Source organism: Leuciscus leuciscus, assembly GCF_965113295.1.
Source record: "Leuciscus leuciscus genome assembly, chromosome: 5".
Classification (NCBI taxonomy): domain Eukaryota; kingdom Metazoa; phylum Chordata; class Actinopteri; order Cypriniformes; family Leuciscidae; genus Leuciscus; species Leuciscus leuciscus.
Genome location: NC_138729.1, coordinates 27,139,944 through 27,165,605, shown reverse-complemented (window position 1 = coordinate 27,165,605; position 25,662 = coordinate 27,139,944). Strand labels below are relative to the sequence as shown.

The window sequence follows — 25,662 nt, the reverse complement described above, 5'->3', positions numbered from 1 at the left end:
CATAGCATCAGCCATGCAGCATCTCGTTCCCTATTCAGGGAACCAAGGTTACATAATAATAGGCTATTGTTATATAAACGGTTAAATGAAAATTAGCATAATTTACTTTCATGTTCCAAACCTGTATAATATTTTTCTTCTGTGGAACAAAAATAAGTTATTTTGAGAATTCTCATTCTTTTATATCTATACAACCAACCCAGACTTCTCCAGTTTTCAGAAGTTTCATTTTTGGGTGAAAAATGCACAAGAACATTTGCTCAAAGCATAACACTTCAATCCCATAATCTCGCAGGTGAACTTCACCTTCTCTGCCAGATAATGAGCCATGACATGAAGCTAATGCTGACATCCCACCAAAAGAGAGGAAGCTAAACCTCTGGCCAGATTTAAGAACTTCAGGCCGTACCATATGGGCACCATCAGCGGACATCAGCACCACTGACACTTCCAACATTTTGGATTTGTTAAATCGCTTGCCTTACCATGGGCCCTCGTGTGAGGAATCAGGGGCCGCCTTCATTCATTGCCTGATGTCCCTTAGGTTATCAAAATAATAAGTAACCTGTCTCTTGCTACTGTTCTAGATCACTGGAAGAAATAAGTGACAAGTATGTCAGAATAGCACCTGACCTATATCAGTAATAATCCAATGTAATTTAGGACAGTGTTCAATGTTACGAATATTTTATGGCCTGACTACACTTCCTGTTTCTCGTAAACAAAAAACTGACTGCTTGCACAACATGTCTTGTCTTGTGATTCAAGACACTTTCTATCAGTGTCAGTTTTTTTTTTTTTTTTTTTTACTTTATTGTCCTGCTTGCACAAAAGATAGCGGTGAATGGGTCTGTAGTTCACCCAAAAATGTGATTGTTTACTCAACCTCATGTTGTTCTGAACCGGTATGACTTCTGAAGAACACAAAAGATATTTTGGATAATGTTTCAACTATTTTTGTCCATACAATGAAAATCAGTAGTGTCCAAAACAACATTGGACCTCACTGACTTTTATTGTGTATATACCAAAAACGTGTTTCTAAACATTCTTTTGTGTGTGTTTGTGTGTTCCAAAGAAGAAAGTCATATAGGTTTTGATCAACATTGGGTGAGTGAATGATGACAGAATTGTCATTTTTGGATAAAGACTCCATAACAACAATGTTTGTGTGTGCATTTCTGCACCTCTGGAAGCACTTGGGCTTAGTAATGAGAAGCATGTTAGTGTGAGACTGAACTATTATTTGTCTATATTAGTCATCAGCTGCATGCAACTGCTTTCCTTGCTCAACGGCAGGGTGAACCATGGCACACTTTCTGAGCTGCGTCTGAGTTCTCTATTCTGTGCACTTTGTTCATTCTTTGTGCTTCCACACATGGTTAGTGGAACTGTTGTGGGATGTCATGCTGTATATGCAACTCATTGTGAACAGGCAGGAATTGCTTTAAGCTCTTTTTATTTTATTTTTTGCATTCATGTAGCCTACTGAGATGAGTTATCTTTTTAGTAGCAGCCTGGCTAAGTATTCTTTGTATCTGGATGTGGAGCACAATATGGATACGGATTAGATGCCCATCATGTGTTGCCAAGAAAGCTTTGTCATGCCCCTCCCTTTTTCTGCCCACAGTCATGAACCTGTGTCATTTTCCAATTGACGTACTATAAACTGTTCACTTATACTATGCACTATAGTATGTACTAGGGCTGCACGATTAATCGAAATGAAACCGCACGTGATTTGGCAAAGACACACCTCTGAATGTAGGTCAATGATTGTGATTGGTGATAGGGCAATAGCATTACCCTGCCCCTCCAGTGTTATAACACTGTATGTTAAATAGTTTTCTTTAAGTGCCAACAAAAGGGCATTACTACAACTTGGGTTCTAAGGTCATGGAAAACATGGATGGTTTTAAAATTGTGATTTTTACAGGTGTGACAAAGTCAGAGAAATTAATAATCTTCAAAAATATATAGCCTATCGTTCCAGTTATGCTCAGCTCTAAAATATTTTGTCAAGGAGAGATTGCTCTTTGTGAATGCAGTTGCTTTGATTTAAAAATAATGATTTTAAAAATCCTTATCCAGTAGCCTAATCATACAGTAAAAATCACTGTTGTACACCTGTGCAACATGGTTTAAGTAGCAATGTAACGTAAATATCTTCAGGTCATTAGTTATATCCGAGTTAAACAAATTATTGAAAAAGAAAAAAATGTAGGGCGGAGGCTTGGTTCTATCGATCAGTTGTTGATTAAATGGATGCGTATATGAAGGCGAGCTTGAGGGTGATTGCAAGAAAGAGGCGGGGTTTAAGCAGACTAAATAATTGAAGTCTAGCATGTCACTAGATAGAAGTCTGTCTTTTTACCAGAAGATCAAGGTATGATGTAAAACAAAAAAAATTTATGCATGATGAATATTTCACAATAAGATATTCAAGATGTGTTTACACAATAAATGAATTTAATTTTCATGTCAACTTTAATTATTTTGTAGTCTTTAAACATATTCCAAGTTTTTGTTGAGATTTCTCTGTTTTTCTTTACATTTTCAAGGTCCTTATTAGTGGTTCTCCATACAAATTTATTTTCAATTCAGGGTGGCTAAACAAGCATGAGTTTGTTAGGCAACAAGTGCGGCATTGTGGGTCCTCCTTTGTGCCAGGGCACTCTCTTTCTGCGGACCGCTCCGTGACTCAGCATGCTGGTAATGAGAAAATGCTCACCAGTCATACGTTGCCAGGATTCATTCACCCTGGAACTGATGGGAGAAGTGTTGCGGAGGCATGGCGCCCCTCTTTGCTGCATGTTGGTTCAGAGCCCCTCACCACTGTGTAGGCGGTCAGTACTCGCATTCATTGAGTTTCACTGAATCACAGAGGCTTAAGCAAGGTGGCTAGATATTAAAATGGTTAATGGTTGTTGTTTTTTTTACTTATTGCCATTATTTTTAATAAGTATTTTTACATTTTAAGCTTCTGTTGTTGTGTCCCATATGGAATCAGTTTATTAACCCTCATTGCTTTTACAGTTTACTTCCATGTTTTTTTTGTATCTCTGTGACCTTTACTTGACTGTATTTTCCTTATGCAAAGATAATGTTTGACTTCAGAAGAGTTGGAATTTACCACACAAGTTGTATGATCTACTTTTATAGAAGTTGTAAGGTGCGTTTTTCATTTTTGAGGCTTGACAACCGTGTTACGGGAAAAAAGCACGGTCATCTTTTTTGTTCCACAAAAAAAAAAAAATAAGCCAGTCATACGAGTGTGAAACAATATTAGGTTGAGTAAACATGTCAGAATTTCAGGTGAACCAACCTTATAAGGTTGTCTTTCTCCTAAGGCTAACTTTGTCCATAAGCGACTGCCAACAGTGAGCCCATCCCTAACTTGGCTTAGGACTGCCTCACTCCATTATAATTTCCTCCTGAAAATAAATGTTATGTATTGAGCAACTAAGCAATATCAGAGGACTTGCACTGGGAGGACATCTTGAGCTCTCTGTCTCATACCTGCATTTAATATGAGCCAGACTCACAGAAGGTCACAATGATCCCTGAACTCATCTTGGGTTGATATTAGGGAAAAAATCGATTCACCTAGCTATCGCGATTATTTATTTTATTTTATTTATTTTACGATTCTAAAATCTTTTTTTTTTTATTCCAGAATCGATATGAATTCAAATTCAATTGCTTTATTTTTGTCCTTGCTTGTAGATGAGATTGACAGAAGTTAGCCACTTTTGTTCCAACAGAGGATGAAATGTGTTGTTATCTATGAGTTGTGACGTAATATCCCAAGTGGACACGTGGAAGGAGACGTGAGACTGAAAGCACTGAAAAGCCCTCGCCCTACTCATATGCTGAGAACGAGATAAGAGTAGCTGACCCGGAGAGAGTGATCATGAAACCGCTTCACAAAACAGTCTTTTCTACCTCATAGTATCATTATTTCTGTGATGCAATAGTTACAATCATCATAGAAGTACTTGGATAAAAGTTTAAAGTTCAAATATGAACACTGATGTCTACGATAGTGATCAAAATCAGCTTTTGATAGAAACTTGTTGCTTAAAATAACGCATTTATCGATTACATTGTTTCGCCACTAAATGGCGACAAGTGACTGTTAAAAAATGTATTTGTTATTGAATCATTATTCAAGAGAATGTAGTATTGTATGATGCTTCTGAGATAAAAGTCAGAAAGATGTGATTTTGTTTTTGTAAATATGACTCATCTTATACGTACAGTCTGTATAAGTGTATGATTTAACTTTTCCCGATGGTCTAGTGTTAAAAAAAATTGCAATATATTGCAATATCGAATCGCAATACGTAAAAAAAAATACATAGCGTATCGGCACCAAAGTATCGTGATAGTATCGAATCGTCCCAGCTCTAGTTGATATAAAGTTTAACCTTTTCTGTCCACTCATTCAGCAGGAAGCATACGTCTTCCAGTTTTAGATGAGAGAAAAAGCAGAATGAAAGAACTCTCTTACAAACGATGTCTTCCATGTTCTTCAAAAATTAGACGTGGGCTGTTGTAATAGGTTTTAAATTATTCTGTTCCGACTCTCATTTCTGGTGCACAGTGCTACCCACACCTGTCTCGGTTTAAATGGCAGTGTAGTTGCTGCCAGTGAAATCAGACATTTAGCTTATTTCAGCCACACACCATCTCTCCAAAACCCTACCCTCCAGACCAAAGACATTTCAGCAATCGGTCATTTCCAAAAGCATTTCAGCATTTTATTGTTTTGTTTTAATTTATTCCTTTACTATAAAATGTATAAACAATGGGGTTGTGCCGATAGACGATGATATTGTGTATTGACGACAGCCAGAGATATCGTCAATAGCATTAGCTATCAGCGATATCAAGAGGATTTGGCATTTCCAATTAATGTATTACATTCTTCTTCTTTTTCTTATTATTATTTGTCTACGATTATTATTAAATTAATATTAAAATTAATTTGCATCACCGCATAACTGACGCTCTGCTAGGAGAATAAAAGATAGATTTGCTTATTCATTGAAAATGTTTTAAAAACCTTTAGGTCTGTTATACAATTATTATACAATTACTTGTATGTGATTTATTGAACTGTTTAATGTCTATTAAGTCAAGTCAAGTTTATTTGTATAGCGCTTTTCACAATACAGATTGTATCAAAGCAGCTTCACAGTTTTAAATTAAAATAATGCAACAAAGTTTGTTTCAAGAGGAATTTATTGATTGATAAGATAAAATTAAATTAAATATCCCCAAAATATCCCCAACTGAGCAAGCCAAAATTCCTAAAACTCCATCAGGTGACCTAATGGAGAAAAAAAACCTTGGGAGAACCCAGGCTCAGTCGGGGGCCAGTTCTCCTCTGGCATTTATGAGCTAGAGGCCGGATTGTAGTTTGAACTGTGGGATTATATGAATGCCTGGTTAAAGAGATGCGACTTTAATCTAGTTTTAAACTGGGAGAGCGAGTCTGAGCAACGAACAGTATCAGGAAGACTATTCCAGAGTTTTGGAGCCAAATGTGAAAATGCTCTCCCTCCTTTGGTGGTTCTGGATATCCTAGGTATGACCAAAAGCCTTGAATTTAGTGATCTTAAAGAGCGCGATGGATTATAGGGCGATAGAAGATCCGTTAAATAGACTGGAGCTAAGCCGTTTAGGGCTTTATAAGTCAGTAGCAATATCTTATAATTAATACGGAGCTTTATAGGTAACCAATGCAGTGATGATAAAATCGGTGTTATATGATCATATTTTCTTGATCTCGTAAGAACTCTAGCGGCGGCATTTTGGACTAACTGTAGCTTGTTTATTGAGGATGCAGGACAACCAGCTAATAAAGCATTATAGTAATCCAGTCTCGAGGTCATGAATGCATGAACTAACTTTTCTGCATCAGAAACTGATAGCATATTACGTAGCTTAGCAATGTTTCTAAGGTGGAAAAAGGCTGTTTTTGTTTTTTATTACTGGTCAAACTGCTCATTAAGATGTGTTGAGATCGCTGACCAGATAAACATTTGAACTAACCTCCTGTTTATGTGTGTTCGTGTATCCAGGAGGGTTTTCCATGGTGTTTTTGGCCCGCACGCACAGTGGAGTAAGATGTGCCCTGAAAAGGATGTACATGAACAACATCCACGATCTGAACATCTTCAAGCGGGAGATCACAATCATGGTGAGTCAAGCCACGATATGTTTTTGGGTGAGTACATCAGTACATCACCTATATAAATCATTTTTTCTTATGTCCCCACAGAAAGAGTTGTCGGGCCACAAGAACATTGTGCGGTATCTGGACTCAACCACCAATGCAGTGGGAGACAGTGTATGGGAGGTTCTGATTCTGATGGAGTATTGCAAGGGTAATACAGCTTTGATGCAAACAAAACTATGGTCTAAACATTATGCAATCTAAAGTTATCTCTGTGTCCTTAAATATCCTGAAATACAAGTTCATACTTGCATCACAGTTCATCCCTCTGACTGCTGTTCGACTTTCATTATAATCTTAAAGTGAAATACTTTTACAAAGGGAATAACTTGAAGAGTACAACTGTACGTCCTGAAATTTCTGGTATTTCTGAATAAGAGCCAGTTCTTGGTTCCCAAATTGATGTTCTAATCTAGAAGATTTTAACTGGTTTCTGCAGGCAACTGAAGTTGGACAACAAATCCATTGTTGCTATTGTTAACAAAAACAATAAAAAATAATCATAATTGTTGATTGAAATAAAACGTTAATGGGAAACTTAAACTAATAAAACTAAACTAAAATGACAAAATCACATAACAAAATTACTCTAAAATTAAAATAAAATAAATTTAATTTAAAAAAATTAATAAAAGCAAATTATAAAATGTAATAAATACTCTAATATTATATAAATAATTCTAAAATAACACTGAACAAATCTGGATTTAATGGATTATATCAAGGCCTTGGTTTTTACTTTGTTGACTGAAATATTGTGTGCCATCTAGCTGGTCAGGTGGTGAAGCAGATGAACCAACGGCTGAGCGTAGGATTCACTGAAGAGGAGGTGCTCAACATATTCTGTGATGCCTGTGAAGCTGTTGCCAGACTCCACCAGTGTAAAACTCCAATCATCCACAGAGACCTGAAGGTACAGCACAGAAACTGCTTTAGTAAGACAACTACAGGATATTTCTAAGCAATTCCAGATGGATATAAATTATTTGCATACAATTCATTCGCAGCTATTTAAATGAGTTCACTGCCGGTGTAAAGCTGTAGACACAAGCACTGACGTGTCTGCACTTTTATCTATGTGATTTCATAAATCTTGAATAGCAAGTATAAGGCACTCTGGCTGATCACTGATTCTCTTTTGTCTGGCTGTGTTTAACTAGCTGAAAGGGTACATTTACGACACTCCTTATCAGTTTAGGGAACCATGTCCTGACCATACCAGTTCAACACAGTGATACCAGACATGATCTTCCAAACCTATTAGTCTGCTCACAAACATTATTAGTGGCAAGCATTAGTTAAACCCAGGCAAAGACTATACTGTGTCTGTGAACAACAGCAGTGCTTGAAAGAAACAAGTCCGCCCTTTTGGCAGAAAAGTGTGGGAACAGGCCAATGGTGCCATTCAAACAAACACTTTTTCCCACCAGTCAAAACCAATCAGTCTAAAATAATTGGGAAATTATTGAACACTGAAGTGGAAGAAATGCGTTTGTTTACTCGTTTGTCATGCAGGGCTGTTGTTTTTCATGTAAAATAAGGGGATGAGGACCACTGCTGGTCAAGCTCCAAAAAAGACATTTAAGTGCTATAAGAATAGTCCATTCAAGTATTCATTCAAGACATATGATTTGTATGAGAAACTTAAGATGTTGTTTTTCTTCATTAAGGGCTGGTTTCACAGACAGGGCTTAGATTAAGACAGGATTAGGCCTTAGTAGCTTTTGTAAACGTGCCTTAGAAAACAACATTCCTGGTGTGCATCTTGAGAAAAAATATTTTAAGATATGTCAGTTGCGTTCAGTTAAAACAGCTCAATGCATTTTAGTCTGGAACTAGGCTTAAGCCTTGTCTGTCTTTTTTTGCAGTATAACTGTGTTGAAAACCATATATAAGGTAGGATCTCATGATTGTCCACTCCAAGAAGCATTAATGTTCATGGAGTACGTTCTCAAGATGTTCCAAATGAAGTAGTTGCAACCTCCTTACTACTACTTTTTGTGTATTTTAACACTGTCTTGATTAAATTTGAACATTTGGGTGGTGTAAGTAGCCACATGATTAGAGCTGTTTAATTAAAGATTGCTCCTTTAAAAGCTGGCAAAAAGTCATTGACGTGTTGAATATTGGTATGCAGAATATGCTGAGAAAGGTTATTGTGCTTAAAAAACATCAGTACCAATATTAACACTATATAGGACTTCATTGGACATGGCCTAAATGTCCTTCTTCCTCTCCTGCCTTTGTCTCTTGACTGTCGGAATTTACAGTAGTTGGACCTATTAACGAAGATGACTAACAAATGTGTGTGCTCGCAGGTAGAAAACCTCCTCTTGAATGACCAAGGAAACTACGTCTTGTGTGATTTTGGAAGTGCCACACACAAAGTTTTGCTTCCACATAAAGATGGTATAGCTGCTGTGGAGGATGAGATCAAGAAGTAAGACTTTTTACAGTACAGTGGAGAGTTCTGAATTACAGTGGAATTTACAACTAGTACTTTCCTTTTTTTTTTCTGAGCATGGTAGAATTTTTGGTTTGGTATGTGTTTTTTTACTTGCACTGAATTTGGGAAAACACCAAGCTTGAGGAATTATTACTATTTATTATTTATTATTATTATTACACATGCGGTAACATGTATTACGTAATTATTGATTGCTTTTCATCTAACTGCTAAACTAGTATCTATTAAAGTAATGTTAATTGTTATATTTACACCATAAGATCAGAGTTACTGTTTAAGTGATATTACTTTATAGATAATTTAATGACAAATTAAATTGAAACCCTTCCCTTCCCTGTCCAGAAATGGGGTATTATACAAGCGATTGTACGCTACCGTTAAAAATTTTGGGGTTGGTAAGAACTTTTTATAAGTCTCTTATGGTCACCAAGGCTGCCTTTTTTTTATAAAAAAATTTTTATATGCAGTAAAAACAGTAATATTTTGAAATATTACAATTTAAAATAACGGTTTATTTTAATATATTTTAAAATGTAAATTATTTCTGTGACAGGAAAGCTGATTTTTCAGCATCATTACTCCAGTCTTTAGTGTCACATGATCCTTTAGAAATGATTCTAATATGTTGATTTGGCACTCAAGAAACATTTCTAATTATCAATATTAAAATCAGTTGTGTTGCTTAACATTTTTGTTGAAACTGTGATAAAAAAAAAAAATCAGGATTCTTTGATGAATAGAAAGTTTAAAAAAAACAGCATTGATTTGAAATAAAAATCATCTGTAACATTATAAATGCCTTTAAAAAATGTTCTTTAAAAAACTGACCCCGTGTGTGTGAGATGAGCATTGTAGTTCTAGAGAGTGTATCACGCTTATGCATATTGCAGTAGACAAAATAACAGAATATGGGCGTTTCCTCCGAGCAGTATTCGATTTGCTCCGTCTCGAAGCTTGTATGTGCAGCAAATTTGCATTTTGTCCATGTAATATAAAGGAATTTACAAAATGTGTTAAGCTTGTCTAGATGTAATTTTTTGTTACTTGTCCTGGTGCCAGAAAGTTAGTGCTTTTAAACCTTCCATTGTTTTCATTATTCTCTGCTTAGGTACACGACTCTGTCATACCGCGCCCCAGAGATGATTAACTTGTACCAAGGGAAAGCCATCACCACAAAGGCCGATATCTGGGTAGGCAATGGACACGCTCACACTCACTCTCACTCTCTCTCTCTCCCTCACCTCCACCCAGTCATTCTCTTTCATTCCCTCCCATGTCAATCTCCAACACAGAAACAAGCTGGAGAGCTGGTTTGGTCAGACTGACACAGATGAGAAACTGCTTTCCTCCATAAATGAGGGCTCTCAGGGGTGTGCTTTTACAGCTATCCTTGAAATCCTGGCTTTGTTTCAAAGTTGATCCTTTTTTGCATCATGAAACATTTAGGCATGTATCAAGGTGCACTGGTGTAGAAATGAGTAGATTTTGTTCAAGTTATACTGTAACAAGATGCAGTCAGACATATTTTAGACATGTTTACTAGAGCTGAGGAGCGGTGTTATGTGCATGTGGGCCTGATGGAAAGCAGTAAAGAAAAGAGTTTCCAGTGTTGTAAAGACAGGAATGAGGGCCTCATGAAGGCAAACTTCCTCTTTAACTTGACATGCTGTAAAAGGTAAATAGCTTAGCCTTATTTCACAGCTCTTCCTTCCAAACAAATGCTGGACTGAATAGAAAAGAAAGGGCCAGTTCCCATGAAGCTCCTTCAGTGGAAAGCTCACATTGTGATACATTTCACCAGTGCAGATGGTAGCAGTTCATGGTCATCGTGTCAGAACTTGCTCGGGTAGGAAGAGGAAATGTATGACAATACTTCCTGCCCATTTGTTCCGTCTGAAAATAGAAAAGATTCTCAGAATTCATCCTGTATGAAACAGCAGCTGTCAGCCATTATAAGTGTTGTCACAGTGCAGTATTTAATTATTAGAGAAGTGAAACCTGATGTATTGAATGTCTTTGTGTGGAATTACAGTTTCTTGTTTTCTCTCTTTCCCAGGCGCTTGGATGCTTGTTGTACAAGCTGTGTTTCTTCACACTTCCATTTGGGGAGAGTCAAGTTGCCATATGTGACGGAACCTTTGCTGTTCCGGACGGTTCAAAATTCTCCTCTAAGTTGCACTGTTTAATAAGTAAGCAGCTTTCAAATATTCCCAAGAGATTTGAAATGATTTTGTGTAAGATGGTTTAATGTGGGTGTATGTACACAGGCTGTGGTGGAGTTTTGAAATTAAGCTAAACAATAGCTCCACCCCCTGGTATTATTGAGGTACTGCACACTTGTCACAACTCCTCTTGACTTAGAGATAATTCACCCGAAAGTTAAAATTCTGTAATTTCCCCACTCTTAGGTCATTCCAAACTTGTATGACTTTCTTGAAACATAAAGGAAGATATATATATTTTTAGAAAGGTTCCCATTGCTTGGCATATGATTGGGCTGGTTAGAATCGGAGTGTATATGATTGTTTATATATTTCTACATTAAAGGGGTTGTTCATCCAAAAATGACAATTCCGTAATCATTTTCCAGGCACCGTGAAAGTATTATAAGTGTTCATATGTGCTGTTTTCAATTTGATATGAATGACTGAATTTAGTTTTTCGCTTCTGTTCCTGAACATGCATTTATTTTGAAATTGAATGCAAGCACCCTCATCTGATAAATGATAACGGACATTTTCTTTCTTTCACACAGGATACATGTTAGAGCCTGATCAAGAAAAGAGACCTGACATCTATCAAGTTTCTTACTTTGCCTTTCGGTTAGCTGGAAAGGAGTGTCCAGTGCCAAATCTTTTTGTAAGTTACTCACACATAAGCCTTGTTCAGACTGTCAGTCCAAATTCGATTTTTGTGCTTATCCGACTGTAATCCAATTCTATTTAGAATTTAGAAAAATTACATGAAATAGAATTTAAAAAAATGCATTACAATCATGTGTTTTGAAATCCTATTCAAATCACATGTCCGACTGCTCAGATTTCAATGCTTTCTCATGCCACATAAAATGTAAACATGTCAGGTGTTGTTGTAGGAAACATGCTGAAAGTTGTTGCAGAAACAAGGTTGTGTTGCAAAGTGCAGGTTGAGGAGAAAATGACAGTATATTGCTAGTCAGCCTGGTCTACACAACTCTTTGAATTGATGGCAGCAGTGAATAAAGCTGCACATTCCAGCCTCCTACGAGACCACATGTTGACATAAGACAACTACTGTACTGCAAACTGTATTGTTGTTGTTTTTTTGGCATTGACACACCTACACAACATCATTGCCATAGAGACCAATACAGATATTCTAAAAAACCAAAGAGCACCACGACAAACACACGAATCAGATCTGAACAGTTGCGATACACAGTAAGGATAATCAATCATTTAGATCAGATTCTAATCGGATACACAAATATGGACAGACATGGGAAGTTAATTGAATTGATAGTTATTTTTGTTATTACCCTAGTATGATTCAGAATTGTAATTTAGAGGTTTTTCTTTTTCTGCCACACAGAGCTCTCCCCTTCCCACCTCATTGCCGGATCCACTTACTGCTAGTGATATTGCTGCTAAGAAGAGCCTGACAAAAGCCAGGTAACATATTAGAGCTTTGTGTGTTGCTTTCAGATTATTTGAATTCAACAAACAATTCAAGTAGCATTTTTTCATTTCTTTTTTCCATTAGAATAACAGATTCAGTTGGACCAACAGAAACATCAATCGCACCCAGGCAAAGACCCAAAGCTGCAAATACTAATGTTTTGCCCTTGTCCAGCTCTGTAACTCCTGTGAAAATGACTGTATCCTCAGATACGGTTGGCAACGGCCAGAAAGGTGAACAATATAATCCATGTTTTCTTAAATATGGTCTGTGTTCTGTATTTTTTTTTCCTCTGGAGAAATAAGCTAAGAAATAAGAAATGTGTGCCTGTCTCAGCTCCTGGAAATGGGCAGCAGTCGGTGGCGCAGATGCCGAGTAACAGTCAACAGAACAGAGTGTTACAGCAACTCCAGCCTGGTGACCTTCGACTACAACAGCTACATCATCAACAACAACAGCAGCAGCAACAGCACAATATCCACCACCAACAGCAAGTCACTGCACAGCAGCTGCAGTACATGCAACAGGTAATGAGTGACTCAGGAGGTCAAGACCAGTGTTCAGGAAGATTCTTTGAAGATATGTTTAAACCAATTTCCTGCAGATCTTTAAAAATGACTCTTTAGGCACAAGCGCAGATTCCAGGGTTCATATCTGCATCAGATGCATGTTTTATTTTTGTTGACCCAGTTAAGTAATTGCGGAAAATCGCAGTGGCATAAATAGTTTTTGTGTGTTGTGACCTTCTATGACAGTCAGTTGGTTCTTTTTTGGATCAAACATTGTGGTCTTCTGATGAGCACATGATGACTACTTTGTTTACACATGATAAACCACCAAGAATATGGTGGAACAGTTTACGTTCAGCAATTTTAGTTGTCTGATAAACATAAAACACAAATTTTTTATTTTGTTTTTAAGGAATGACTTCCTAGTTTGAGAACATTAATTTGATTGGTATTACATCCAGAAACAGCTCAAATCTGTGATTTATAATATACTCTGTAAATCCACAATAATACATCTGTCAGTATTGTCTCTTGTCATTGAAGCGCTACACACACCAGTAGCGTGTGCGTTTTTAATTTGACTATCAATGCACAACTGCTGGTTCTCTGGTTAATCATGCATATCTCTACGTCACAATGAAACAAGTAGATCTTTTCGGCCGTATTATGACGTACATACGATAAATGGATTATCAAGAAAAAAAGAATGTAGGATTCTGTCATTGGTTGGATTGGATTCTGTCAAGGATTGGTTCTGTCCTTCGTTTTTTGATTGGATGAAAGATTACAGTCGATTGTAGGAAATGGGCAGGGTTAAAGTTGGTTAAATTATTGGAGAAGTCTGGCATATATTACCAGATAGAAGTCTTTTGTTTCACCGGAACAAGAAGTTATGACATTTTGATGTATAATTACAAAAAGAAAATGGGTGAAGGTCTCTGCGCGTTACTGTTACTGTCTTTCCGCGTGGCAAAGTAATTTAATTCCATTTAAGCTTTTATCTGACTCCATTTTATCACGACCTCGAATTTAGGTTATATTGCCAATTGGTTATTGGTCAATTATTTAATAGTTTAACAATACATTTGATTGTTCTATATAACTCTTTACTTATATTTTACCCATTCATATTAGGAAGCTATGTCGCTCTGAGGTCCTCACGCCTTCTGCTTAATGCGGGTCTCACGATCACAAGCTCGTCAGTTTTGGTCACCAAACAGAGGTAATTGGCTATATACCTGAGATTGGTCGCATTCATGCTTACACAATCAAAGATACTTTGGTATAGCCCCCGTGATTGTATACACTTGAAATTAAAGTAACGTTTACTTCAGGCAGAGGTATGGCCACTATTACAGATAAAAGTTTACCAACATTACTTCTCTTATAATAGCTTTGGATTGGCCATGCCGTGGTTTCCCACGTATACTTATCTAAAGTAACATTAAATTAAAACAGAGGTAAGACACACCCAAATTTAGATTGGTCAAGCATTGGTTCATGCGAACCACGTACACTTGAATTAGTGCCAAATATTAGTCGTCAATAATCTGACGCAAAACTTGCGGTAACATACGAATCCGTTTAATCTACTTGGGAAAACAATTTCAGAGTCAGTTGGAATAAAATCAAATGTAACAATTTATTATGTCAGGTAAATGTATCATGCCAATAATTCAAAGATAATCAATACAATAACATCAAATGCTCAGAGATAAAGAGTCAAAGATGTAGGTTAAACCCGACATTTAGAAAAATACATAATGCTGATGTCATAATGCTGATGCTGATACATGAAAGAACTTTATTACCTTTTGGTTTACTTCTTTGGGAAAGAGACATTTGTACCAGACATTTCAAATGTTTCCAAACATGTATAAAACTATATGATAATTATTCACATTAAACCATATAGATTTTTGGGTGAATATCTGGTGATCTCAGCGTGAGAGAGAGAGCGACAACATGGGGGAGATGATTGACTCAGGATGCTAGTTTCTCAAGAGAGAGTCAAATGTTAATTTCGAGAAAGGTGCTTTGTCTTCTCTGGGAGTGGTCGTTCCTCAACCAGACTGCCCAGCATTTTATAATTTCTCAATTCTTACATCTGCATCAGGGAATAACATTATAATCTCGTTCATGGTAGAGAAAGCTGCTTACATGTACAAAAGTAACTGTGAAGAGTTAAATGTAAACACAGCTTTTGTGTCTTTATCAGCTTTTCCATATATATACTGGCCCTGATAATCATCACAAATACTGACCGCTTGCTCCATTTCTGTAAATCAGTTTTTATTAATGAATGACTCTCTCACCCGTTGCTCTAGTCTTCGTCAACAGCCGCTTGCACCCCCTGCTGGTGAGATCGAATACAAGCAAATGGAGATTATGAATCGGCAATCTATTGATATTCTTGCAGTTTCTGGATATGCCATGTTGAATTTGCTGTTGAATTTGAGCCACTGAATTTATGGAAGCGAATTGTAAAGCGAAATAAAATGGCCTGAAAATTGCCTGTCAAATATTATAGGTTGTATTTTTAAACAGAATGAACATTTTGGAAGTGAAATTTGAAAGAGCTAGAAATAGAAATATTCACAGCTTAAATATACAACCATGTTGAATTTCAGCCCATAAAAATGCAAGCCCTATAAATATATATATATATATATATATATATATATTAACATATCTTTATTGCGAGGATTAACCCCTTGAGATGAAACATCTCGTTTTCAAGGGGGTCCTCCAGTATGCATTAATGCATTAAAATATAATGCATTAAAATGCAAGCATGGTTAATGCAATACATATTTTTTCAAGTAGTGCAATTCAACAAGCTTTTTTGTTTCAAAAACATTTGTCATTATTTTACTTACATGCGCATCCCTTTTTCTCTAGTGATTTAGCAAGGATACATTTTTTCCCCCATGTTTCTACTGCATAGACAGCCAAGTTTGATTAAAATCACATCTTCCCAGCGGTGAATTGCACCTTTTAGTCCACGTGAACTGGAAGTTGCAACCGATTAAACTACTATTTTAGTAGTGTGAGGTATTTCCAGTTGAAATAGAATATTGAATAGAAGGTAGGGGTTTTATTTTAGTGCACTTCCTCTCCATCTCTTGCTCATTCAGAATGACAGGTGGAGGGGAATTGTTAAGGATATTCTACCCAAGTCGTCAAACTGGCGTCATCAAAGAGCCATTCTAGACCGGAAGCAAATTTTCAGATTTTGATGAAAGATTACCATGACAAAAAAAATGTCTGTGCACGGGTTGTTATTAATAGACTAAGGTAATTGTTCACAAGACTAATAATGTGCGCTAACAAAGTAAATAGTGTCAAATTTGATTTCATGCTGAATTTAATTAATCAGTGCTTTTCTTATTCACTGCAAAATGCTGTTTAAAGGAAACATTTGCATATTGAATCACTCTCTGCCAGTCTAGTGCTCATTCCAATTGCAAAGAAATTGGCAGTGTTGTGATCACTCCGTGTTAAATGTCCTGTTGTCTTGAGTTCAAGCCTGCTGCCCTGATTTTTAAATGTATGATGTTGTAGGTTTGTACCGTGTGATGGTATAAACCCTATGATAGCACTGTGTTAGTGAACATATTGAGAAGCATAAATTAAACTCCCACGCTCATGACGACTGTCCTCTGTCTGTCTGTCTCTCTCTCTCCCTCTCTCTCTCCCTCTCCCTCTCCCTCTCCCTCTCCCTCTCCCTCTCCCTCTCCCTCTCCCTCTCCCTCTCCCTCTCCCTCTCCCTCTCCCTCTCCCTCTCCCTCTCCCTCTCCCTCTCCCTCTCCCTCTCCCTCTGGCAGTATCATCAGGCCATGCAACAGAGTCTTCAGATGCAGCAGCAGCAGCATATGCTTCAGCAGCAGATGATGATGCAGCAGCAGCCCATATATCAATCCCAGCAGCAACAGCAGGCTCACTACACTGCCCTGGTGAGACGGATACACCCGCAACATTAGTGGCAGGGCCATTTGTTTGCTTTTAATGACATGAAAGAATGTAAACTGCATTGAGAAGGTAAATTTATCCACTATGTGTATGTCAGTAGGTTATGTTGTATATTGTATTTAAAAAAATTCTTTGAAGTCTGAAATTAGACTGTCTTTGCCTTACACATTTGGCCCCACTCACTCACTGAAGCGGTGCCAAACTGTTTCTCCATCCAAGTGAATGTTGCCCAATCATAACCGTCAATAATTTCTTTGAATTGTATATGTTAGGAAATGTTGCTAACTGACTTTCGCTAAATACATAATGTTAAGGCGGAGCAATTTTTAGCTCATTTTCCACCGAATGGTTACCATCTGTTTAATTTCAGATGCAATCTGCTCCATGCAAAACCATCAGGGGATTGAATGGTGTAGTGAAATCGACCGATTCTCTGTGTTAAATTGTAACATATGAGGCAATTACACTGTAGAGAAATTCAAAGGCCTCTCTGGCGCTCTTTCTGTCTGTGTTTCTCTTTCCCTGTGTACTCCATGGTCATTTTGTATGGAGAAAGCACACTTTTATGTTAAGTGGAAAGTTAAGTAAGTGATGATGAACAGCCATTATCACAAAATGAACGTGAAATCGATTTGAGTTACTTGCAGTTTATCTTAAAGCTTCCTCTAGGATAGTCCATTGCAACAATTATCCTAGCAACACAACAAATTCTGCAATAATATTATAACTGCGGTGTGAGATTCGTTCTACTTTCATGTCCCTTGTATATTGTCAAAGTGAAGTTCTGAGCACTAGCACACAACAACAGGCCTATGTGCTGTAGGTTACTAGTTTGACGAAGTTCTTTTGCCTGTCTTACAGATGCATCAGTACCAGCAGGCCTTTGTTCAGCAGCAGCAGTGTGCTCCAGTCCAGCAGTTGCCCTATATCTCCCCACTGGAGTTCCAGGCCCCGCTGAGCACCTATAACCCTGCCGCACCTTCTCCAGTAGAGACCCCCTTCACTAACATCAGGCAAGCACCTTGGACATTATTACTGATGTAGATTTTTGTCTTAGTTCGCCATTTTGGTACTGTCATAGATAGGGTTGAGTATCGAGGTACTAAAATTCCAAAAACCTGGGATTCAATAAGACGCGCATTTCAATTTCTCTTATCGATTCCTTTGTATGCATTTTAATATGACTTTAAACCATCCAAGCGCAAGAAGACCCGTGCAGCGTTTTTCTGCACAGAAAGTGATTTTAAACCATTCAAGTGCAAGAAGACTCTGGATGTGTACAGCAGAGAAAAAAGGGCCAAAGCACGTGCGCAGAAAGCTGCCTCTCATACTGTATTCTGCGCGATACTGAACTGAGTTCTCTTCCGCATCTTTTTGCACTTGAACGGACAAATACACTCAAAAATATGTCAAAATATCCTCGTAAACAGTCGGTTATGTCATAAGTGAACATAAAAAGATGACAAAGAAAACTTGTGTAACAGTATACTGGATCTGTCCAGCTCTTAAAATGACAGCAGTCACTATAATAATAATATTAATAAAACAATAAAAGACAAAGAGAAAATTTGCTCTCTGTTCTTGACTGAATATCTTTTGTAACTATATTGTAATGTATATTTTATTTATAAAGTATAGTGTTATTTTACATTTGATTACAGTTTCTGTACCTGAATACCTGAAAATCTTATAACACTTTTTTTTTAATTAGTTTATTTGTTCTTTTTAAATTAATGTTAGTTAGGCTAGTTTTTGCTATGGTATATTTAAACCATAGGCAAAAGTTCCTTGTGTAAGTGTTCTTTAGCCTGTTGAATTTTGTGTATGGTATTCAGCTAAAATTAAATGTTTTTCAATAAGAATAAACGTGAATGATATATACGTTTTTGTGTGGGTTTTTTTTTTTTTACCTTATTGTAATCGAAATCAGGAATCGATAAGAATTGGAATCGATAAGTAGTCGAAACGGTTAAAATTCCAAGCGATATCCAATCCTAGTCATAGAATTTCGCAGCAGAATAAATATTACAGTACCATTCAAAAGTTTGGGGCGAGTAAGATTTTTTATTTATTTTTTAAAATAAATCTCTTATTCTCTTACCCAGAATATATATATTTGATAAAAAAAAAAAAAAACAGTAAAAACATTAATATTATGAAGTATTAATACAATTTAAAATAACTGTTCTATTTGAACACATTTTAAAATGTAATTTACTCATGTGATGGCAAAGCTGAGTTTTCAGCAGTCATTACTCCAGTCTTCAGTGTCACATGATCCTTATTTTTTTCAGGATTCTGAAAAAGTCCAGCATTTATTTGAGATAGATATCTTTTGTTTGTCTATTACTCTCACTTTTTCTTAACTTTTATTCAACTAAGACGCATTAAATTAAGTAAGGAATAATGTACATTGTAACCGACATTGTGATTAGAGGTTTATTCTGAGATGACAACCGGCTGGATGTACATTAGGGGTTTATTCTGAGATTACAACCAGCTGGATGTACATTATCACGCTTATTACACGGCTACTTGCCACATACGTAAATAATTAGACACAAAATATTGATCCAAGTCGCAATATTTTATTGGGTCTTTAAATGCAAAGCTTCCACAAAGAAATCAGTTGTTCGCAAGAGGCAAGTTCAAACTGACAGAGATTTAAGGGATACGGTACAGTCATACCACTTAGTACACGGCATTTCGCGTCATAAATAATTATGGGGATAAGAGATTTTGATTTGAGATAAAACTGTTTTAAAATCGCACCTGTTATCTTATAATCGAACCGCATGCATAACAATAGGCGCAAAATGGCAGCAGCTGCTTTGTATGAAACGAGAGAGCGAGTCCACGGTACTGGATAACATAGTCAAATCAACATTTTGTGTACAGTTATTTTATAATTTAGTTTTAATATTTTATTAGCTCACCAAACGTTAAACTTCCACGAAGAAAAAACTTTCCTAGCAAGCGTATAGCGCTTCATATATAGACTTCAGTAACCCGGATGAGCCTGTTATCTGTTTTCAGTGATTGTTACAACGGGGAATAACATACCGCTGGATGGTGCGATTGACCAATCAGAATCAAGTATCCACAGCGCCATGTAATAATTTCTATTAATCTTACTGACCCCAAACTTTTGAACGGTAGTGTGTAATCAGAGTAGTTTGAATAGCACTGCTACACACAAAAAGCACTTTTAACAATGGAAGACAAAGAAAAAGAAAATATACATGTATGTGTGTGGTATGTATGTTTTATTTATTTATTTATTTATTTATATATATATATATATATATATATATATATATATATTAGGGGTGGAACGGTACACAGAAGTCACGGTTCGGTTCATACCTCGGTTCAGACATCACGGTTCGGTACGAGTTCGGTACAATGGAGGGAAAAGCAAAACAAAAATGTAGAAGGCATTTTTTTTTTTTTATTGTGCATGTCTGTGTAGGCTGTTCCACCAAAGGAAAATAAATGTCTCTTTAAATAAGTTTTATTAATAAAGTAAATGCATAGAACTAGTTTATTTGTAGTGCATTGCCAATAGTTTTATATAATTAGTTTATTAATTAAATTAATAAAAAGACAAAAAGACCTTGAGATATGTTTGGTAATTGTACCTGAATGAATTTAAAATTAATTTGCTATATTTCAGATCAATATATTTGTTTTCCTTAATTTTAATAACACTAACTTTATTCTCATCTGAATTATAAATTATTTATTTCTGTATAAAATAATACTACCATTAAAAACAAATTTGATTTTCTTTTAATCAATGTAGAATGTGTAACTTACTCACTGTGTTGGGTGACAGTAAAGGTTACAGTTTGACAAAAGCACAATGTTGTTTTATTGCGAGTGTACACAAATATAAGTAACACTTTGCAGTTTGAATGATGTCCAATGAACAAAATGAGTATGTTTTTATGTTTCCATTGTTCAATCGCGCCCGCGCCTCTCTGAACACACACACACACACACACACACACACACACACACACACACGCACGCACGCACGCAGGCACACACACAACATATTCCAGCATTGCAAACTTGACATCGCAGCCTGTCCATTATAGCCTGTCTATGATTATAGCCATAGATATTATGTCTATGATTATAGCCCATAAGTTATAGCCACGGAGCTTCAGAGCTAAGGCGGAGCTACAGATTAGGTGTCCCTAAAGAACCCGCGTATCTAACAGTAGTTCCGCATTACATTAATTAATTTGCACGCGAGTTTTATTTATTTTTATACCATGTATTCTCCGTGTGTATTCATGCACCGAACCGTGACGCCCGTACCGTCTCGGTTCAATACGAATACATGTACCGTTCCACCCCTAATATATATATATATATATAGTGTATATGTGTGAGTGTCTCCGTATGCGTTATAAGTATTAATGACCATGTACAACTATTTACATGGCATTTTTCCTTTTTCTGTTGTAGTAGAAACCCAGTGTCCACTGTGGAGGTCCTGAGCCCTTCTCCTCAGACTGTCAATAACCCTCCTGATATGTCTGGATGGAACCCATTTGGAGAAGACAATTTCTCCAAACTCACAGAAGAAGAGCTTCTCGATCGAGAATTTGACCTTCTAAGAGCAAGCAAGTGTCTCTGTGTGTCTTTTTGTTAGATCATGAGCATTTTAAATGTCACAGTGGCTTTCAGTGCAGTTCTCTCCATCTCTTTCTTTGAGTCCGTTTTAGAATTGCATCCATACATCTATACTCTTCTTGTATTCTACACCCTCTCCAGCAGAGGGCATACGCATCCTGCTTTATTGCTACATTAACACTTTCTGTGTGTCTGCTACTGTTGTTCCCCACAGAAAAGCCAGTAGAGCGATCTGTCAGCATGGAGGCCAGCAGCATAGACAGACAGCAGCCGGTACTGCAGCCCTCAGTCCCTGAGGATCCGTTTGGCTCTGTGCCCTTCCTGGCCAACGCAGGCAAGTTCTAGCAGCCGGCTCAAAAAGGACCCTCACCAAAGTTCCCTGTTTAACGTCCTCCTCCCCTCTCCTCAAATCTGTGCTCCCCTATTCCTGCTCTTCCCGAACCTCTTTCTGTCTCTCTGCTCGCTGGATGTGGCGCCTCTACACCACATATCACTGTCACATCTGGAGACAAACAGAGACAAACAGAATCAATGTTACCATTTATTCATTTAACCACTTTAAATATATACAGTACATTTAGACAGTTACAAGCTTGTCATTTCAACAAACTTAGAAAACTGTTTTTGATTCTATTTCTCACTGTTCATAAGATAAGAATTTAATAAGACACTATATATCTGGTACATACATAGATTTAGATATTATATATAGATAAGACAGGCTGGAAATAGTCAATAGTAAAATGCAAGCATAGAAATAGAGAGAATTTGCAGATTATAAAGTAATGCAAATAATACATTTGAAAACTATAAGAGATAAGAAATATAGACTCGCATGATACGGTGGTTTGAAGTGTTTTTTTTTTCTTCTAGGGATTTATTTATACTGTACTTCACAAAACCACAGCTTTATGCTTTTTGCTGATGCCATGTGTTTTTCTTTTTCTTTTATTATTTGCATTTTCTTTTTTAAGCTTTAACTTTTGTTTGTCTGTGCACTTGCAATATTATAGTTTTAAATCTCTTCACATCTGCATCTTTTTTTTAATCATTTGAATAATTTAGTTTTAATAGTTTGGGCTAACTCTTATATAGTGGTGCAGTTTTACTACAGTATGTATGTGCAAGTCTAATCTTATCAATGTGGATTGTACTCTAGACTTTATTTGTCAGTTTAGATTTTTTTTTTTTCTCAGGACCCACATTTTTATGTTAATATTTTTATATTGAACAGAGCAGAAAAAGTGGTTTTCCTTTAGTTAGGAAAAGAATGTATGAGTTAAAGGGAATTTTCTTTCTCCCCCCTCCCCAATATTTTGGCATTTAGGCATCAGGTTGGCATGATAGAATAGATTTTCAGATTCTTGAGCAACCTAATTTTCCACTTACTATAATTTTTTGTCTTTTTTTCTTTTCTTCAGATCAGTTAGCTACATTATGTGCTTGATAGCAAGTTGTTGATAGCAACTAACAGTGAGTGCCAAAAGTTCTCAGGTACAATTTCTATGGACCTCAGACCATAGAAAATTTCCAGCTATCCTCATATTCACTTTGTTTACTTGTAAAAATGCCAATTTTTCATGGATTTGAACACAAGTCTCTCTCTTCCAGTGTTAAGAGTTGGCTTTATTTTCCTCATTGAGACTTATTTTTCCTTTCTGTAATTTACTGTGAAGATACTTTAAGTTGCCAATTTAGGGAACATTGGCAGGTTAACTTGAGGGAGGTTAGCGGAATAATCAGAAACTGTTGCATCTACAGAAGCATCTAAGAGTTGGCAGCCCTTTTTTTCATTCTTTTGCATAATGTGATGTCTTATTATTATGTAGCCTATGCTAGAACTCTTTTCTGGTCACAGATTATTTTTTAGAAAACGCTATGTCTAATGATGTATGAGCCTTTTTTCATGTTAGCACTGGTAACCACACCACAGACATATCACATGCCATTTGTTGCTGTCTCGCTCATGTTGGCAGCATTGAGCCTTAATTAATGGCAAATGTCACATGTATTCCTTGTCAGCACATATTGGTACTTTTTCAATGCATTTATTAATAGTTTACATAAGGGCTTACCATAATGTTTACTGAACCTTTGTTTTCCCAACGGTAAGTTGACCATAAAGTTTAGCGAATCCGTGTGCTGAATTCCTAATTTGTTGTTCTCATTCATCTCATTACCCACTCAAGTTACTTTGCTTTATCACAACATTTTTGGTAACATTGTTTTATTTTTAAGTTTAATGTGTTTGTTACCATTTTGTGTTAGATAAAGACAGCCATTTTCAGAGACATCTTGATTGAGTGGGATATTGGTGGACAGTTAAAACTGACTTGTGAACTTGTATTAAAAGTATTGAGCCATATTGTTAACTATCGGGCGAGTGTAAGCAGAACATCTGTTGAGAATGACTAAATCCACTTGCATATTGGAGTTGTAGGATACTGTTTTTTTTTGTATTTCTTATTAGTTTTGTTGACGCTAATACAAAAAGTTTCTCCTATAACAGCTTTCAATTCATGCCTTATGTTGCCCCAGAAATCATGGTACAGATGTCCGAGCTGTGTAACACACTGTTTGTTTTCTTGCATATGTTCCTGTAGATGACAAAAGTTCATAGCCCCACCATTCCTCAGTGACCTCTCATCTGTACATACTTGCATACATACAGCATCAGTTGCATAAGCTGTTAATGTTCAGTTGACAAACTGATGTAAATACTCATGTATCATAATGTATGTTTCTTTATACAATGCTAATTATAAATAAAGCTTATTTAAAAGCAATGTTATATTTGTTGATTTTTGTTGTAGAAGCTCATATCAGGAGAATTTGCCTAATGCTTTGAGTTTAAGAAGTTCTGATGTCTTCCACCTTTATACCACTAGAGCAAGATGTTCTTCCTATTATATAATAGCATGGCTGTCTTTGTCTAACAATTTTATTCTAAACTGAATAACATTGATCTATTTCATTTTTCACTTTGAAAAAGCATAATGTTAAGACCTTTTTCATATTAAAATTTGATATATAAGGGATAAACACTGTGCTACTCACTTAAAGGGGTGGTATAATGCCCTTTTCACAAGATGTAAAATAAGTATTTGATGTCCCCAGAGTGTGTATGTGAAGTTTTAGCTCAAAATACCTTCCAGAGATTTTTATATATAGCATGTTAAAGTTGTCACTTTTTGAGAGTGAGCAAAAACGCACCATTTTTGTGTCTGTCCCTTTAAATGCAAATGGGCTGCTGCTCCCCAGCACAGAAGCTTCAAGAGCTTGTGTTCTTTTACCTCACACAGATATGCACTGGAAATTTCCAGCAAATCACAGGTTTTAATTTAAATTTTAATGCTAACATTTAAATGTACATAAATATAAATTATATATAATTTAAAGTCCCCTGTAGTCAATAATAATATCCCTTAAAACTCATCTTTGATCACCAAAATGACACATTTAAATGTTTTTTCCTGTGAGAAAAAACAAGTGTTCATCCTTAAAATAGATTGAATGTAACTCTACACCCTTGCTTCATTTAGTATGCGCGTTCCATTATGCAAATGAGCCCCGCCTCCACTCACTCATACAGGCTCGTCTACAAATCGATGTATCAGAATGGTAATGCGTTTTATGTATCGCTCTCTACAACGTCGAACTCATAACTATAATTAATATGATTAGGCTTTGGCTTGACTACGTTATCAAACTGCTAATAATGTGTTGTTAATGTTACACAAACCATGTTCCTGTTCGCCGTCTCAGTCTGCCTTCTAAAAATCAGCGTCTTGCGTCAGTGGAGAAAGGCATTCATCATATACATAATTCACCCGCTATATCGCTAAATGTTCCCAATTATTCATATCAACAGAAAAATATACAGGGATAACCTTGCTTCTCTTGAGATGATAAAGCCCGCCCGCACGTTGACGTGAATGGTTACAAGGTAGTTTCTGACGTAAGAAACACCAGCGATTTCAAACCGCGTTTTTGAGACTGTCTTCTTTCCCACTGCAGTTTTAAAGGGAAAATACTCAGCAATGGTGTTGACATGAATTTGCGCATGGTTTGTCTTAAAGCATATTAAAAACACCACATAGACATATAAACAACATTAAAAACTTGATTTTTACCTCAAGGGGGCTTTAATATAAAATGTGTTCAGA

General features: G+C 36.4%; 1 protein-coding gene across 1 annotated transcript in view; it reads left to right on the top strand.

The window, feature by feature from the left end:
* The window catches only part of bmp2k (BMP2 inducible kinase), a 41,742-nt gene that overhangs the window by 11,321 nt on the left and 4,759 nt on the right, over positions 1–25,662 (top strand). Inside the window, exons 2-15 of the mRNA XM_082168745.1 lie at positions 6,090–6,208; positions 6,290–6,395; positions 7,015–7,157; positions 8,563–8,684; positions 9,820–9,901; positions 10,768–10,900; positions 11,467–11,570; positions 12,282–12,361; positions 12,453–12,601; positions 12,705–12,895; positions 16,705–16,833; positions 17,711–17,862; positions 21,329–21,486; positions 21,711–21,830. Coding sequence (XP_082024871.1) covers positions 6,090–6,208; positions 6,290–6,395; positions 7,015–7,157; positions 8,563–8,684; positions 9,820–9,901; positions 10,768–10,900; positions 11,467–11,570; positions 12,282–12,361; positions 12,453–12,601; positions 12,705–12,895; positions 16,705–16,833; positions 17,711–17,862; positions 21,329–21,486; positions 21,711–21,830 — 1,788 coding nt within the window. The remainder of the gene's footprint in view (positions 1–6,089; positions 6,209–6,289; positions 6,396–7,014; positions 7,158–8,562; positions 8,685–9,819; positions 9,902–10,767; positions 10,901–11,466; positions 11,571–12,281; positions 12,362–12,452; positions 12,602–12,704; positions 12,896–16,704; positions 16,834–17,710; positions 17,863–21,328; positions 21,487–21,710; positions 21,831–25,662) is intronic.